This window comes from Daphnia magna, unplaced genomic scaffold, assembly GCF_020631705.1.
Source record: "Daphnia magna isolate NIES unplaced genomic scaffold, ASM2063170v1.1 Dm_contigs117, whole genome shotgun sequence".
Taxonomy (NCBI): Eukaryota; Metazoa; Arthropoda; class Branchiopoda; order Diplostraca; family Daphniidae; genus Daphnia; species Daphnia magna.
In genome coordinates, this window is record NW_025533128.1 from 70,724 (window position 1) to 87,029 (window position 16,306).

General features: G+C 38.5%; 3 protein-coding genes across 3 annotated transcripts; all 3 read left to right on the forward strand.

Annotated features, from left to right (window-relative positions):
- The first annotated feature begins 509 nt into the window (after positions 1 to 509).
- LOC116920888 (germinal-center associated nuclear protein) lies at positions 510 to 5,810 on the forward strand. The gene is given in 17 exon segments (XM_045166927.1): positions 510 to 1,149; positions 1,213 to 1,428; positions 1,520 to 1,788; positions 1,852 to 2,077; positions 2,169 to 2,256; positions 2,259 to 2,721; positions 2,829 to 2,940; positions 3,002 to 3,207; positions 3,279 to 3,538; positions 3,602 to 3,813; positions 3,910 to 4,230; positions 4,311 to 4,487; positions 4,544 to 4,723; positions 4,795 to 4,925; positions 4,990 to 5,089; positions 5,169 to 5,304; positions 5,381 to 5,810. Coding segments are annotated over 17 exon segments (4,071 nt in total). The 5' UTR covers positions 510 to 528; the 3' UTR covers positions 5,734 to 5,810.
- A 172-nt stretch (positions 5,811 to 5,982) lies between these two features.
- On the forward strand, positions 5,983 to 9,235 carry LOC123466766 (glycine receptor subunit alpha-2-like). The gene is made up of 12 exons (XM_045166938.1): positions 5,983 to 6,309; positions 6,952 to 7,048; positions 7,116 to 7,169; positions 7,230 to 7,312; positions 7,470 to 7,613; positions 7,762 to 7,844; positions 7,912 to 8,046; positions 8,161 to 8,337; positions 8,398 to 8,513; positions 8,599 to 8,685; positions 8,821 to 8,922; positions 8,988 to 9,235. The coding sequence occupies exons 1-12, from the start codon at positions 6,239 to 6,241 to the stop codon at positions 9,096 to 9,098; spliced, it is 1,260 nt and encodes a 419-aa protein (XP_045022873.1). The 5' UTR covers positions 5,983 to 6,238; the 3' UTR covers positions 9,099 to 9,235.
- A 1,401-nt stretch (positions 9,236 to 10,636) lies between these two features.
- LOC123466753 (glycine receptor subunit alpha-2-like) lies at positions 10,637 to 15,946 on the forward strand. Its single transcript, XM_045166920.1, has 13 exons — positions 10,637 to 10,814; positions 11,798 to 12,873; positions 12,956 to 13,042; positions 13,130 to 13,226; positions 13,284 to 13,337; positions 13,454 to 13,536; positions 13,694 to 13,837; positions 14,175 to 14,257; positions 14,331 to 14,465; positions 14,648 to 14,824; positions 14,945 to 15,085; positions 15,174 to 15,226; positions 15,567 to 15,946. Exons 2-13 carry the CDS (start codon positions 12,458 to 12,460, stop codon positions 15,780 to 15,782), a joined length of 1,686 nt encoding a protein of 561 aa, XP_045022855.1. The 5' UTR covers positions 10,637 to 10,814; positions 11,798 to 12,457; the 3' UTR covers positions 15,783 to 15,946.
- The last annotated feature ends 360 nt before the right edge of the window (positions 15,947 to 16,306 follow it).

The window sequence follows — 16,306 nt, forward strand, 5'->3', positions numbered from 1 at the left end:
AAAATTTTTTTTACTTGTGCAAAAATTTAATTTCGAATTATTACTTATGAAACTCGTTATCTATGGTTCATTTTTTTTATAATATTAATTATATGTGAAACATTTTACTTTAGATACTTTTTACAAATGCACCGTTTTATCTATGACATTTATTACAAATGAACAACATTTTACTTGTATTACAATTTAAATACGCACCATTTTATCCGTGATATTTATTACAACTGAAACATTTTAATTATGAACTATTTATAATTTTCTTTCAAAAAGTTAATTTTACTTGTGGTGATATTTACTAATGCAACATTGTATTTGTGAAAATGATTTGATTAATAAAGGTTCTAATGAACATTTTTACTTGTAAAACATTGTGCTTCTGCAACAATTTATTAAAGAGCATAAGTTTCAATGATCGATTTTATTAGTGGAATTTTACTTGTGAACAGTTTTTCTCTGTGAGAATACGTTCTTACGCTACGCAGCCGCGCGCCAGCCAATTCAATGTTGTATACGACCCTGGTAGTGACAATGGACACTAGTTCAAATTGTCAGCCGAGGGAGCAGAGAGCCGAGGCCCGACCTAGTCCGGCTTCGTCTGCACTGCAGAGAGCATCCAAGAGCCAACACACACACAGAAAGAAAAAAAAGAAAATAATAAAAAAACAAAACACTGTTTCACACACTCTAAAAGATATAAGTTTCAGCTGGTTCCCTTCCTTAGTGTCTTCCCGTTTTCGTCAAAGCAGAATGAGATCCCAAAGCAGAAAACAAAATGTTCATGAAAGTGTCAACAGTAAAAGTGATGTTGCTATTGTCGCATCAGAAGATTCGGAGTCCATCAAACTGTCACAGAAAAAAAGTCATAATATAATCAACCTTGCCGAAGGACTGCCAATGCAGATTACTAAGGAACAGTTAAAAGCTATCCTCTCCCAGCCAGCCAGCAATGTTGCCGACAAAGTTGTGCTGCTTGATGCTAGAGACAGGCTTGTTCGTTTAACGAGAGATATAAAAGGCAAAACTGGTAATACAAAAAAAGCTATCACCCTCAGAGGTACTTGTCTAGATATGTGCCCAGAAAAGGAAAGATATTCTAGAGCAGAAAAACATAGACTTGCATTGTTTGAAATGCTTGTTTCTGATGAAAAGGTTTTTGTTAAATATATTTTATGATTGTGAAGTTGTGTGACTAAATGCATTATTTAACTATAGGATTATGAAGTTGATCACAGACTGGCTGTAAAAGAATATTCCAGGAGTTCTGCTGACCAGGCTGAACCATTGGCACATGAACTTAGACCACTTCCTGTCTTACAAATGACAATGGATTATCTTATTGCTAGAATTGTTAATCGTTGTGATAAACCTGGTGAAAACTTGGCTGAATGGTTTAATTTTTTGTGGGACCGAATGCGAGGAATAAGAAAGGTAAAAAAAAATATATAATAATTATAATTATACATAATCAAATAAAAAATTCAATGATATTCAGAATTATTATTTTTTTTTTTTTTTTAAGGATATAACTCAACAAAGCTTGTGTGAACCAGGATCTGTGGATTTGGTTGAAAAATGTGCCCGTTTTCATATCCATTGTACAGCTCGATTATGTGAGTTGGATATGCAAGATTTTGACCAGAAAATCAACGACGAAAATCTTACGAAATGCTTACAGACTCTGAAGCATATGTACTACGACCTGTCTGTGAAAAATATCTTCTGTGCGAACGAAGCGGAATTTAGAAGTTATGACGTCCTCTTACATTTGAACGACGGTGAAATTCTCAGGTATTGCGAGTTTAAAATAAAAGTCGCATTTCTTGAACTAAAACATGTGGTCTACCATTTCAGAGAAGTACTGCAGTTACGTGCTGAAGTTCGCGATTCGCATGAAGTGCGATCTGCTCTTGAGTTTGTCAATACTTTGAACAGCCGAAATTACGTTCGCTTCTTCAAATTAGTCAAATCGAATCAAGATTATTTACAGTGTTGTCTACTTCAGCGCTACTTCAATCAAATGCGCAATCAAGCTCTTCAGATAATGTTGCAAGCATATGGACCACCAAAAAAAGGCCAAGTAAATGAATTTTTTTTTTTTTCGTTTGACCACCTTATCAATCGTTTCCATTTTTTCCCACTTCTTTTTTTTTTCTTTCTTTTAAATATAGATACAACTGAATAGTTTAGTAAGCCTACTGGGTTACGAAGATGAGGAAGAAGCAGCGTCTTGGTGCGAATGTCACGGACTGCCTCTCGACTTCGAAAAAATACAGTCAAGTTTGATCGTTCGAGTTTCATAGAACTTCCCGAAAAATTCCCTTCCATGCGACGCTCTTCCATTATCGAAAGTAAACGAACGTCTTTGGTCAGCAAATGCATCGCGAAAAACGATGTGCCAGAAGATCCCACTTTACATCATACACCATGTAATAGTTTCGATAGCAATGGTGTGTTGCTTCAAGAAGCATGGTTAGCTGAAGATCACGAAGAACTTGTTACCACCATAGCCCCTCCAGCTGTTCCTCCGACCACTAAATCACCTGCTTCTATCTCCATTTTACCGAATTTGATAGAAAATATTTCCATTAGGATTCACAATGAACTGATTAACACAACAGTATATGGAATTGCCAAAGAAATTGCTGTGCAAGTTGCCATTCAAAACGCTAAAGTACAAACCACCCATCGGATTTTCAAACAGTGTTTGAATGACTTTGTTAGGTATAATAACTATGGTATTTCCATGCTTTTATATGTATTTGTTTTCTTTTGTTCATTTTGTTTATCTGGTTTGCTTATTTATTTATTTTTTTTTTTCCAACCCTTAGCGATTTTTGCTCGGAACTTGTCAGCGAAGTATTATTTGAAATGCAAACTGCAAAATTTCAAGAGCAACATAAATTAGACGTGGAACACAAAGTGCGTCACTTCTCTGTGCAGGTAAATTGAGACTTTGTTGTAGTTTAACTCTGAATAATATTTGCTGTGCATTCCTCCTAAGATTTTTGGTGACATTGTGGAAAACGTAGTCTACGATCAAGTGAAAACCCTTTGTATTGAAGAAATTCAAATGGCTGCTCGTTTACATGATAGCGCCATGAAAGAAAAGCATGCGCGTCGAGTGCTAGATGCATTAGTAAGTGAGTTGATCGCAATCGAAAGCCGGGTAGTTGCATCCGACGTTGCCTGTGAAGCTGTTGAAACGAGGTAGTATGACATGCTCCTTCATTTTGACGTACCTGCTTGGATCCTTGTTAATTTCGCATTGCACATTTTAGGGAAAATATGGTATCTCGGGTCTTAGACTTAACTAGCAAACGTAAAATCCGTCGTTGTATTGCAAAGTGGCGTAGATTCACTGCCTTGCAAATGCGCCGAAGGAAAGAAAAGCAAACGTTTCCAGCTTGCCCCTCGCGTATGGTATTCAGTCAACAAATAGCTTCATTGAAATCTAAAGGCGAGTCGCCGGGCGTATCCTTGAAGCGCAAATCTCTTGTCGAGCAAAGCGTTTCTGTCAAACGTTGTAACTCTCTTTCGGGTAACTATTGTTACATGAATAACCATTTTTATATCTGATTTCATATGAAATTGTGCTTCTCAGATCTTCAATTTAACTTAAAGAAAATAAGTTTGTCATTGGCCGAACAGAAATTTGATTTACTGCCGCTGCTTGAACGATCACCATCCATTTGTTTCGCCAAAGAACGGAACCGCTGCTGGAAACTTATCATTTTGGCTATCAATAATGATAAAGTTGGAGAGTTTTTTCGGCATTGGTTTGGCTTCTTTAGAGCAAAACAAACTACAGACGGGGTAAGAGAAATTTCTGTTTTGATACCTATCATTTGACCTATGAAAAATCCTATGATCCATAACACATTTTATGACATTTAAAACAAAAAATTCTAGTGGCTGTACACGGAAACAAGGGCAGATCAAAATCGGATCACGTTCTGCGTCCGTTTCGTGACCAGTTGTCAACAAATATCCGAACTTTTGCAAGGAGCAAATGCTCTTCTTGTGGTTTACGATCCTACTTCGGAGGTTGAAAACACGTTACATAGCCTAGCCCAGTCTGTTCAAGTTCAGTCAAAGTATTTTCCGCTGTCTGTCGCGTCTATCGCATCGAAAAATCATTCTAAAAAATTTGACCGTCTTGTGTGCATTCTGAACCCATGCTGCCACACAACTCTAAGCTTTGAAGAACCAAGCATCGATAAACATTGTAAAGTGAGTAGGCTATGCTTTTTAATTTCTTCTCTCGGGCGCTCATTTTTAAACTACTTAATCCACTTGGAATACCGTTTTAGCTTATCGAACTTTTCTCAACTCTGGTCCAAGCGGGGCAAATAACCGCCATCTCGCCGTCCAGTCGCGTGTGCACAACAACCATGTGGGAACTGGCAAACAGTTTTATTTCCCATAAGGTCCTGCCTACGATCTATCGTGATATGCAACTACGGTTGAAGTATAGCCTTCCTCATCAGGTAATTGGTGTACATTGAATTCATCAGAAGCGCGCTAAAATGTCATTGTTGCTTAGTCTTTGGCTCGTCTGCTGAATTTTCATAATCATGCCGTCAGATGCCTTCTAGAAAACGTCTTGTCAGACTCCGAGCTCAGTAAAATTCGATGGCCTGCTCCTGAATTCGTTGAAATACCTGATCTCTCTCTTCCTCCCGTAAACTGGAATTCCAAAGAATATCAAAACGATGTAAAAAAGGTACTGGTTTCGATCTAACAGAAATGAGTAGTAACAAAGTAACCCAACGTTAAAGTGGCTTTTCCTTGCAGTCATTCGAAAGATATTTAGTTCTCCCATACTGGCAATCAGGTGATCACGACTTTTCGTCACTGTGTGCTTCATTGTGCCAATATTGCACTGATATTTCCATCGGGACAGATATCACGGCGTTGTTGTCAAGGTAAGACAAAAAAGAGTTTACCTCCTCAGAATTAATCATAGTTCTTTGTGCTATTGCATCTTAGGATTGATTCCGTTTTGATGCAGACTAAACAACATTTCGAAAAACGTCAACCTAGTCGAACATCTTTCAAAGAGATTATTCCATGGACTGATATTTTTCAAGTATCTCCAATCATTAGCAACACATATTTATTTTTGTATTTGTCACGCTAACTGTGCCTGTTTGTTTTTTTCCTTCCAGGCCTGCATTGATTATCGTCTGCAAGAATTCGCCAATGAAGGGTCATCCAAGTTAATTGGATACTTTCCCCGAGCCCTTGATAAAATCCAGTCCAACGCCTCGTGGATTCATGCTAGAGGTTTCTTGGAATCAACTGGTGGGACAAGGAATAGTTTATAAATTTATTTTATACCTTAATAATTTTTTTTTCTGTGTTATTTTATTTATGACAGAACAAGTTTGCGTGGAACTGGATGCTCAGCGTTTTGACCGTGAGAAAACTGAAGTTTCCATTTGTCAACAATCCAAATCGCTTGATGTACCAGATAGCATTGCCACCCTTTGCGCTGCTATTGCTGATACTTCGAGACGAAGTCGTCAAGAAAACAAACTTTTCGAATCAATTCTTCTCCGCGTTCATACTCCAGAAAAAAAGCCTGTCAGATGTTCACCGGTAAAGCAGTTTTCGGCAAGACCTTCCAGTATAGAGGATCATTATGAATTGTTAGAGAAAAGACTGGAACAATCCCGTTATGAGGATCAACAGTTTGAGTCTTACTTGAAACGCGCATTACAAGATTTTTGAAGATCTAAAGTAACGCAATAAAATTGTATTATAAACAGCATTGATGAATAAATAAATGCACATTTGATTTTACAGTAGAGATGGCACAATCATTTTCCTTGACTTAAACGCTGAAATTTTGAATTTGAACGCATTGCGAGTTTGTTGCCTGGTATTTTTAAACAAAAAACTACTTTCTTCGTCCTAGGTTGTGTAATGGTCGAATTGTCATCAATCCCCGTACCTTGGATGGTTGAAAAATATGTTCAGAGGAAGACAAGTGAATAAGCAGAGCTAGGAGTTAATTCAATTAGCCGAAGGTGTGCTTAAAGGCAAGGAAAGTAACCTCCTCCCCTACCCCAATCCCCACGCTAGGGTTTCATCGCTGCTCTCTGATACGTCGTATCGTTGCTTTGCGCTCCGTTTCAATTGAAAGTTAGGTCGAAACTCAGTCTGTTCGTCAGTCTGTTCGGCTTAAACATCCTGTATGAGGAACAATACTTAATCATAGACGTAAACGGAAACGATGTGGACTATCATATGGTTCCAAATCGTTCTTCTCGTCTTCATCACGTTTTTTGCTGGGAACCAAGCCGAGTAAGTTCTGTTTCGCTTTTTAGCTATTATTGTAGCACCACTGATTTGTGCACTTCTATGCAGTCGAGTCGGTTAGGCAGATATAGCAGGCACGGTGATCGATATCCTCTAATAATTGAAACGATTTTTGTCTGCTTGTATTTTATTTAACTATTGGAAAAAGTGAATTTACAGTAAATATGGCAATTTAACTGACGACACGTTACCCTTTGTCTCCTTCTTAAAGACAATTTTGGTCCTTCTCAGTTTTTTAAATCTATTTGATCAACTTTGCTGCAATTCTTATGTCCAGTGTCAGCCTTCCGCAATGGGTGAATGTTGATGACGTTGAACATAGCCTTTGAAGTCTTTGTCGTAGTAGAACAGAACAGCATATTGATCGAAACTAATCAACTATTTACGAATTCGTAAAAGTAACTTCAGCCTGGCACGTGTCTCTGAAAAATCGGTTGCCGACAAAGTTCATTCGGTCTTTACCTCTTCACCTCCTTTCAATAGTGGGAAATAGCAGCAACGCTGTTTTTGGCGTTTTAAACTTAATTAGAAAAAATATATATATATTTACTCTACGATTGCAACTTCTGCATTCCACATTACTTATTTGTTTATCAATTGATATCGCATTTTTTTTCCAATTTGGAGGGATGAAACGAGTTTGGTGCTTACGGATATCTTACCAAAAGATACCAAAACATATGACAAAAATCGGCCTCCGAAATATTCCGGGCAACCAACCGTCGTAAACATTTAAATTTACATCTGCAAAACACAAAAAATTTATAAAACATTTTTCTTTTTTCTGGAAGGTATATTTCCACGTAACGGTTCTATCAATCGACACCATCAACGAAGAATCAATGGTATCCTGCTCTCACTTATTCGTGTGGAGAACATAATTTTATTTTGTGATTCCATTCCAGACATACGTCGCGGATATTTTTCTGGCACAAAGTTGGAGGGATCATCGCTTACGTTTACCGGAAAACATGACATCCGAATACCGGTAAGGAGACTACTACGGTTTGGATTTTTTCATGGAACGGTAGTGACCTAATCGTGTGCCGCCAATAATTTTATAATTCACGACTCGTGGAGCTTCTCGTTCATTTTTTCTTTAACAAAGTAAAAAGCAAAATGTGTTTTATTTATAACTTAAATAGAATTCTTGATGTCGGTTGGCTCCATAACATTTGGCGCCCAGACGTTTTTTTCAAAAACGCCAAACAAGTTACATTTCACGAGATGAGTGTCCCAAATCACTATCTGTGGCTTTACCACGATAAAACGTTGATCTACATGGCAAAGTAAGATTAAACCTTTCGCATTTTGAGATATTGTTTCTTTTTACTAGTTTCTTGGCATCAAGAATTTAGTGTGGAGACCAGCCCATAAAAGCTGATTAACTAATCACATTTCTTAACCTTTTTACCATTGTCATACTGTTACTGCAAGGTTGACGTTAGTATTGTCTTGTGCCATGAAGTTCGAGTCCTATCCGCATGATACACAAATCTGTTCCATGCAAATCGAGAGCCGTGAGATATTTATACCTTTACTTTGATTCAGTTCGCACTCGAAATCATTCGGTCTCTGTTTGACTAGTTTCTCACACGACATTCGATTTGGTGTTCAAATGGAACTTGACTGATCCACTGGTGACAAATCCTGATATCGAACTCCCTCAGTTGGATATTGCAAAAAATTTTACAGAAGACTGCACGTTGGAATACTCAACTGGTACGCTATTTGTTGGAAACTTTGCGTTTTCTCCCGTTTGGTTGAATGATTTCTGTTTTCAACCCCCCTGTTTTTGTGTTCTTACTTTTACTTGTATGGATATCAACCGTGAAGGAAATTTTACTTGCTTGGCCGTGGTATTTAATCTGCGACGCCGACTGGGCTATCATTTGTTTCACACATACATTCCGTCAGGGCTAATCGTAGTCATGTCCTGGATTTCATTCTGGATCAAACCGGAAGCAATTCCGGCTAGGGTTACCTTAGGAGTTACATCGTTACTCACGCTCGGTAGGTCACGCTTTTCAAATATTGTATCAACAATCAGTTTTTTTAATATTTTTACTTTAGCTACTCAAAGTACACAGTCACAAAGGTCTCTGCCTCCCGTTTCTTATGTCAAAGCTATCGACGTCTGGATGTCATCATGCACTCTCTTCGTGTTTATGTCTCTCATGCAGTTTGCCGTAAAACATTAAAAAAAAATTATTTTATGAAAAATTGCAATGCACGCCGATGTTTTCGAACTTAATGACTCGGTACATTTTATAGGTGTGCAACCACTTCATGGGAACTGGCACTCCGGCAAAGCCCAAAGTCTTATCTGACGAAGAACTTAATTCCAGTGCTCTTGATTTGGTAGGCTATGTGTCTATTTTTGTATTTATTTACTTTTTATTAATCCTGAGAAGTTTATGGTGTTTTCAAGGTCAAGGTATAATCAAGGTTCAGTCATAGATTAATTAAATCTTTCCGTTAATCTTGATTTTCAAGCCAGGGCACAATAACGGGCTATTACGTTTCCGGGCGAAATCTCCTAATTCGGCAGGCCGGAGAACAACTCCTAAATACGTCACCTCTTGCTACGGTCGTGAGGTGAAACACAGTGTTGCGCAAATGAGGATTTAATCAAGCATTATGCCTATATTTCCCTGACGTAGGTGGCTCTTTTCATAGACAAATGGTCTCGATTCGTCTTTCCGTTCGCATACCTTATCTTCAACACTTTCTATTGGATCACCTACCTGGAAGACGTTAACATCAACTTGTGAAACAAACTCGTGAGACTATTTGGCGACATTCCCATCATAACTGTAGCTCTCTGCTTTGTACATTTTCTCATATGACCATCAATATCTGACTTGTTGGCTTTCTTTTATTGTTATAATTATTTTTCCTGTCCTGTTTTCTTTTTCTTAATAATAATAAGACCAATCGAAACAATTTTCCGGTTTCTATACATGCACTGTTTCTTTCACATTTCACGCATTATGCAGAAATGAGGCACCTACGATGATGATTTAGTTAGTAACTGATAGGTTTCTCCGGTTTACTGCATGGTAAAAGACTAGGCATTGCCGTGAACAAAAAAAAATTGAAGATACTTAATTTTGTACTTGTTCTAAATACATGTGTTCGCCCAGTTGGGAAGACCGTCGGTGGTTTTCGTCGGTTTGTTTGTTTCTGCGCTATTTTCTTTTTGGTTTCTTACGGTATTTTTTGTGGGTTTATTATTATTAGTCTGTGTTTTGTTTTGCTTTTCTTCCGATTTCTACGCCATGCAACGAGTGTTCTGAGTTGCTATAGTTAAATAGAAGGGTTTGCCGGGTTTTGCTGACTACCAGGTTGAGTGTACGAGCATTCTGAATTATAGCCTCTTTAGCGGTTTTTCCAAGATCTTCCCTTTGCCGAAATCAATGGATTCTAATTATCTTGTGCAAAGGTGTACACCTGATCACCGAGTCGGCAAGGCCCGAAATTAATATATACATAGTATGTTAAACAAAGTCAAACGCAGTCTAAATGTCCCCATTTCTAGGTACAGTATAACGTGATGGACGAATTTTAAGAGCGCTTCTTCTCTTTTTGTCCTTTTTCTATTTTATTTATTGTCCTCTAATTCAATCATTACTTTGGGTGACTTATAATTGGTGGCTAACCCTTATTGCCAGTTGGCGTTTGAAGTGTCCCAATCGGTACCGATAAACCGCAGCCGACGTACACGACCGTGCAATCACAACGAAATCTTTATTGCGAAAAGATGAGACGATGGCGTTTAATATGTGTATTCTTCAAAACCCGCTACAAAATCCGACCCTCTTCGTTAATTTCGATCGCGTTTCAGAAACATTTCGCGCGTCTTGGCCATTTTTCAACATTAGTGCATCTGTAGACTCGCCCGTTGCTTGATAGTTTGACTACAGAACTAATTGAACTTGGTTTTTTTGTGACATTTTCAGTTCACCGGGGTACGAGTGTATGCCACAATGGTTTTTAACTCTACAATGGGTAGGTTCTTTGTCGCCCTTTCTTGTAGGTCTGACGTAGGCAGCGTTATGCTTGTACCGAATGAAATCAATACAACGAGGTCTCAACCACGGTGCGTCTTTTAGCAGTTCAAAAAAAAAAAAAAAAAAATATCCCTATCTCAACGTCTTCGGAAAGGGGACAGCTCAGTTTTCACGTTTTTCTTGCTACTTATATCGACGATAGGCAAAATAAGGAAACCGTTCTGTAATTTGATTAGGAGCAGTGTACCTCTGTTGCAGTGAACTCGGAGCCAGAAGCGGTAGGTGAACACCTTCACTAGATGGGCTTCTTTATCGCGACGTCCTGCAACGAAAATCTTATGCAGTTGTGTAAGCCGTGCGCTAGAAGCTAGATGGGATTCGCTCGTGTTGTCTTTGTTAACAGCTAGCACTGATCATGTGGATAATTCAAGCAGCTCTGCTAGTACTGACGGTCTTCGTGGCAGGCAGTGGACATGAGTGAGTAATTTTTCACGCTTCTTTGTAAATGATTTTCGCGCAATTGAGCACTTGAGCGTTTTAGCAATCTACTTTTATTTGGGCAAAAAATGTGTTTTTGTAAGACGAGATAGTTTTAAGGTAGCCCATTGAACGATAGTTGGAGATTGCTGGAATTATCGTTCAAGGGGTTACCTCATTAGCAGATATTTCTCGTTCGAAAAAGTAATTCGGAAAAAACTAGTTTGGTCCCATTTTAAAAAACAATGTCTCCCTTTGCAAGAAAAGGAGAATGGCTTTCCATTTTACTTGTTTGCAAAAAGAAATTCTGTCGGCATGTGTGACCAGTAACAAAATAAGCTGTTGTTTGAGATGGTTGTAAAAGGATCGCACAGTACAAAAGTTTATCCCAAAGCTTTTGTTAGGCTTTTTATTTATATTTATTTTATTTAATAATTTGACAAAAATTAGTTTAAAAAAATTTAAGCTCAGAGACGATTTAATGATTTTAAAGACCAATTCTTTTAATTCAGAAAAAAATTTAATACAACAATAATTCAGAAAAAAAATTTAATACAACAAAAATTATTTATTAAAATTGAATCCAGGTTTTATACGATTTTATATTAAATATTCAAAAAAATTCAAAAATTAAATATAAAAAATTAAACTAAAGTGTTACGTTGGCTCCCTTCGTTAAAGAAGAACTTGCATAAAAATACGAATAACATCTAGCATTCAGCATAATTAACAAGTCACTTCAGACATTTTTTTTTACGTATTATGTATCAAATGGATACTTTTATTTTCCCTAGTACCAACGCCAAAATATGTACGAATTGCGGCATGCCAAGGGTTTGCCTTAATAAAAAAACAATAAAAAAAACAACAACAACCAAAAAAATAATAATAATACCCGGCATTTTTACATGATGTTGTTACCTTTTGGTTTAGTTTATTCACCTTTTTTTGCTTGTTTATGTAACATGTTTGTATTCTAACAGGGTGCCTACGATGTCTCTTCTTACCAGAAAAGGTAAACGTTGGCCAGAGTTGTCTAAACACCCGCAGCGGTTCGGCTCTTCGAGCCCCTTTCAGCAGCCATCAGTCATCTCAATCAGGGATCCAGATGTAGCAATGGATCTCTTCTCTGTAACGGGTATACATAAGAAAGGAGCAAGAAAAGACGTAGACAAATTGTTAGACCGAAATGAGCTGTTCAGAAGTGTTGGCCATTTGCCATCAGAGAACAAGAAAAAGAATCCAGTTCGCCATCATCGACGTAAAGCCGACCGTCACCATATTTTTCTTCAAGACCAGTCGGCATTCGAAAGTGAAACAGAAGACTATCGGGGGGTTTCGAGTAACAACATGGAAGGTCCTGGAAGCACGCCATCCCAGCGTTCAGCGGACGATTACGAAGACCTTACAAAATCTAGAAATGAAATAACAGAAGAATTGGCCACAGTGACTTCAGAACCCGTACATCCCAACCGATGCAAAGGCTCAGGGAATAGCAAGGATTCTAACTGCACATCGGAGCGGAATCATTTTCCGTCCTCCGTCTTGATGATCGAAGCTCATTATAATCAGACGGTACGGGACTTTTGCAGATCTGTACACCTGTGGAAAGAGTAGAAATCAGTGGTGTCGACGATGTTCAAATGCTTCTCAACGCCCTTTTCGAGCAAATGACGGTTAAAGACAAGAGTATGAAAGCCTCCAGCATTGTTTTGCTCTTCAATCTAGAACATTACGCTAATTGGACAAAAGAAGACGTCATCGAGGTTCTGCAAGCCTCTGTCACTGCGCTTCGTAACGGCTTCAGCGACATGATGATTTACAGCAAATTCCATCAAGACGGGGCCGATTTCAACGACACCCACCTCACTCTAACTTACGACGTCAAGTATTGGTTGTCAGAACTTTGTAATCAGAGGCTGACGCCATGTGCCGATTTCGCCTCCATCATCCTCGAGTCGGTCTTGCAAATGAATCAAATTGAACAAGAAGAAGCTGATAACGACGTCTCATCTGATGTAAAGGATTCCTTAGACGATGCATCATCCCAAGCTAATGCGTAAGTATTCAATTTCGCATGTGTATAGTTAAAATAAAATAGCAATTCAATTAATATGGCTATTTAATTACGGCTTTGCAAGATGGTGCCAGCAACTTGGATTGGGCCCCGGCTCACGGATCGTCGATGTAAGAGCATTGCTTCTGAAGCCTACGGGTGGCTACCACAGGTTCGGCTTACTCTAAATTTTTCGCACAAAAAAAATATAGCTATATATATATTTTAAACACGATTTGGTTCTCAATCAATAATGAAGGGAAGAAACGAGCTTGGTATTGGGGGACATTCTACCAAAAAATTCCAAATCCTATGACAAAAACAGAGCCCCAAAGTTTTTCGGCCAACCCACAATAGTAGGTTTGCTACGCTGTCGTTAAATGATGTGCAATATTTAACACATGCTTTACAAGGTCTATTTTCACGTCACCGTCTTATCCATCGACACGATCAACGAAGAATCTATGGTCGGGCAAGCATTTCATGATCTTTTATTAAATTATGTCTACCACCAGGCTTTCGGAATTACTTAAGACACGACTTGCATTTGGTTTGTGTGTTTTTTTTCTTTCTTTCTCAACAGACGTATGTGGCAGACATTTTCCTCGCACAGAGTTGGAGAGATCATCGTCTGCGGCTACCGGAGGATATGACAGAAGAATACCGGTAACAAGAAATAGAGAATTAAAAGAAAAAACAAAATTATCTTCTTGCAGTAATTATAAAATCACGAATTGGGAAATTTCAGATGAGAAATCGCTGCTATTTACGGCGCAATTAATCTACAGATGAATGAAAAATTAATTGGTTTTCTTTTTGCTAGTATCCTTGATGTTGGTTGGCTCCAAAACATTTGGCGACCTGACTGTTTTTTCAAAAATGCAAAAAAAGTCACTTTTCACGAAATGAGCGTGCCTAATCATTATCTCTGGTTGTACCACGACAAAACGCTGATTTACATGGCCAAGTAATTTAAACGTTTCTTAAATTTTTGACTTAGTTTATAAAGAATTCCGTCGATTCCACAAAGTAGGATTGAGCTACGCAGTTCGCTGATTAAGAACAAGTGACGATAAAAGTTAAAGGACAAACGTTTTCGTGCCGCTTTTTTAAACGCCTTGAGAGCACTTTCTTTGTTTCCGTTTGTTTACACTTTTTTTTATAGAAGAATACTTAGACTATAGTTTGCGATAACCTGAAAATCTAGATGAAACTGTCAAAATAAAACAGTATAATTTAACGTTATGTTGCCGTTACGTTAAGCGTTTTTTGTTAAATAACAACACGTTTTTTGTTTCGTGAAGGTTGACACTAGTCTTATCCTGCGCTATGAAATTTGAAAATTATCCGCACGACACGCAAGTTTGTTCAATGCAGATCGAAAGCCGTGAGCCACTGTTTACCTTTACTAGTTTTAGCATCTAGTTTCTGAATCATAATTCTTCGCCTTTTTCTGCAAGTGTCCCACACCACCCACGATCTAGTATTCAAATGGAACTTCACAGATCCTCTGGTTACCAATCCTGATATCGAGCTGCCCCAACTGGATATCGCAAAGAACACCACGGAAGACTGCACGCTCGAGTACTCCACCGGTAAATTTAAACGACGACGAGCAAAATCATTTATATCAAAGCGTAGATATTTAATGTGTCGCATACGATTTTCTGGTATGCACTCGTAATGTCCATCTGCATTGTTGTGTTGTCAGTTAAGGAGAATCATAAGTTTACAATACGATCTACAGGAAATTGTTTTGTGCATTCATTCCAAACAGGCAATTTCACCTGCCTAGCCGTGGTATTCAACCTACGTCGCCGACTGGGTTATCATCTGTTCCACACATATATTCCATCAGGGCTAATCGTCGTTATGTCTTGGATTTCCTTCTGGATCAAACCGGAGGCCATTCCTGCCAGAGCTACGTTAGGCGTTACTTCACTGCTGACTCTGTGTAGGTTTATAACTTAAATTCCTTTAGCAAGCTTGGTTACAATTCAGAATAGACGCGCGCTCATCCGAGGAGTGCTGATCAATTCACTTTTAGTCGAATAACACGTACTATTTTCAACAGCCACGCAGAGTACGCAATCGCAGAGATCTCTGCCCCCTGTTTCCTACGTCAAGGCAATTGATGTTTGGATGTCTTCCTGCACTGTTTTCGTCTTCATGTCTCTAATGGAATTTGCAGTCGTTAACAGTTTTATGGGACCGGGTAATGCTTTACATTTTCCTCTTGTCTTCTTCTTACATTTCTTAATCTTTATGTCTTAATCTTAAATTTTAAAATCTTGTCGCTATAGTGGCAACCAAGCCGATGAAGGGATACTCCGAAGAAGACTTGTCCATCCATCGAGTAAGTGGAATGAGTTGATTTCTCTTTTGTTCGCATTACCTGGCTACTCTTGACCTAAGCCACAGCGTTTCATTCGGCCACAAATCTTCCTTTATTCAATTAGAGTTGTTTTAGTTTTCCCGGATCATACTTGACACTCTGTAGCAAACACTGCTACCACTATGGCCGCTCATCTTGAACCACTCTTCTTTGCTTGACTAAACGGCAGTTGCATGTGATCAGTTTGCCCTTGCAGAACGAATTGATAAATAAAAAATATCGCTAATCGCAATACCGTATTACGTTGTCGGTTAGTGCATACCATATACAATTACTGGTTAATGATGTTTCTTTGATACAGCCTTCAGGTTACAACGGAACTAACTCGTCTCTTCGCTTGAGAGGGAAACCGTCAAGTCCGGCTCGAGGGCCGCCACCGCCTCCGCCTGGGCCTCAGTACGTTACCTTTTGTAACGGCCGCGAAGTGGCCTTATTTATTGACCAATGGTCGCGTCTCTTTTTCCCAATCGCATTCATCATTCTCAACTTGGTCTACTGGATAACGTTTTTGCACTGAATATTTCTGTTGTTTTACCTACTGCTGTTATGCGTGCAATTCAATTTACGCTGCTGACAGTAACCTAGTTCATCGTTGTGTTCCTTCTGCTGTGCAGCGTAGACTGAAAACCGAGAAAGATCGAGAATATCATAACTTGTGAAATACACAATGAAAACTTTTAATTATTAAGTGAATCTTCAGTTGTTTTTCCCACCAGATAACACCGTCAAGTGGCTCATATGAACGACACGATTTGATAGAATTTAGTCCCTAGTTTAAAAGCAGCACTGCATCTGTTCAGAAAAACTAATAGGATTGATTCTTAAATCAGGAGCGGCAAGCAGAGACATTCCAAGAAAATTATTAACGTTATCAACTTATTATCGTCCATTTGCAAAGGAATAATTCCACCGGCAATTGTCTGACGGATGACGAACAATTGTATAAAACTTGAGGTCCGCCCTTCTTGTTCAAACTTACATATCGTAATAGCGACATCTTTAAAAAATGTGCGAAGATTTTCGGGCTTGTGTTAGGCATTT

Excerpts from the sequence above, each read along its gene's own strand:
- LOC123466766 (XM_045166938.1), top strand. The coding sequence starts at position 6,239 with ATGTGGACTATCATATGGTTCCAAATCGTTCTTCTCGTCTTCATCACG. Across the intron at positions 8,338-8,397 it reads TACATCGTTACTCACGCTCG|CTACTCAAAGTACACAGTCA; the intron begins GTAGGTCACGCT and ends TTTTTACTTTAG. Across the intron at positions 8,686-8,820 it reads ATTCCAGTGCTCTTGATTTG|CCAGGGCACAATAACGGGCT; the intron begins GTAGGCTATGTG and ends TTGATTTTCAAG.
- LOC123466753 (XM_045166920.1), top strand. The coding sequence starts at position 12,458 with ATGCTTCTCAACGCCCTTTTCGAGCAAATGACGGTTAAAGACAAGAGT. Across the intron at positions 13,338-13,453 it reads CGATCAACGAAGAATCTATG|ACGTATGTGGCAGACATTTT; the intron begins GTCGGGCAAGCA and ends CTTTCTCAACAG. Across the intron at positions 15,227-15,566 it reads AAGACTTGTCCATCCATCGA|CCTTCAGGTTACAACGGAAC; the intron begins GTAAGTGGAATG and ends TCTTTGATACAG.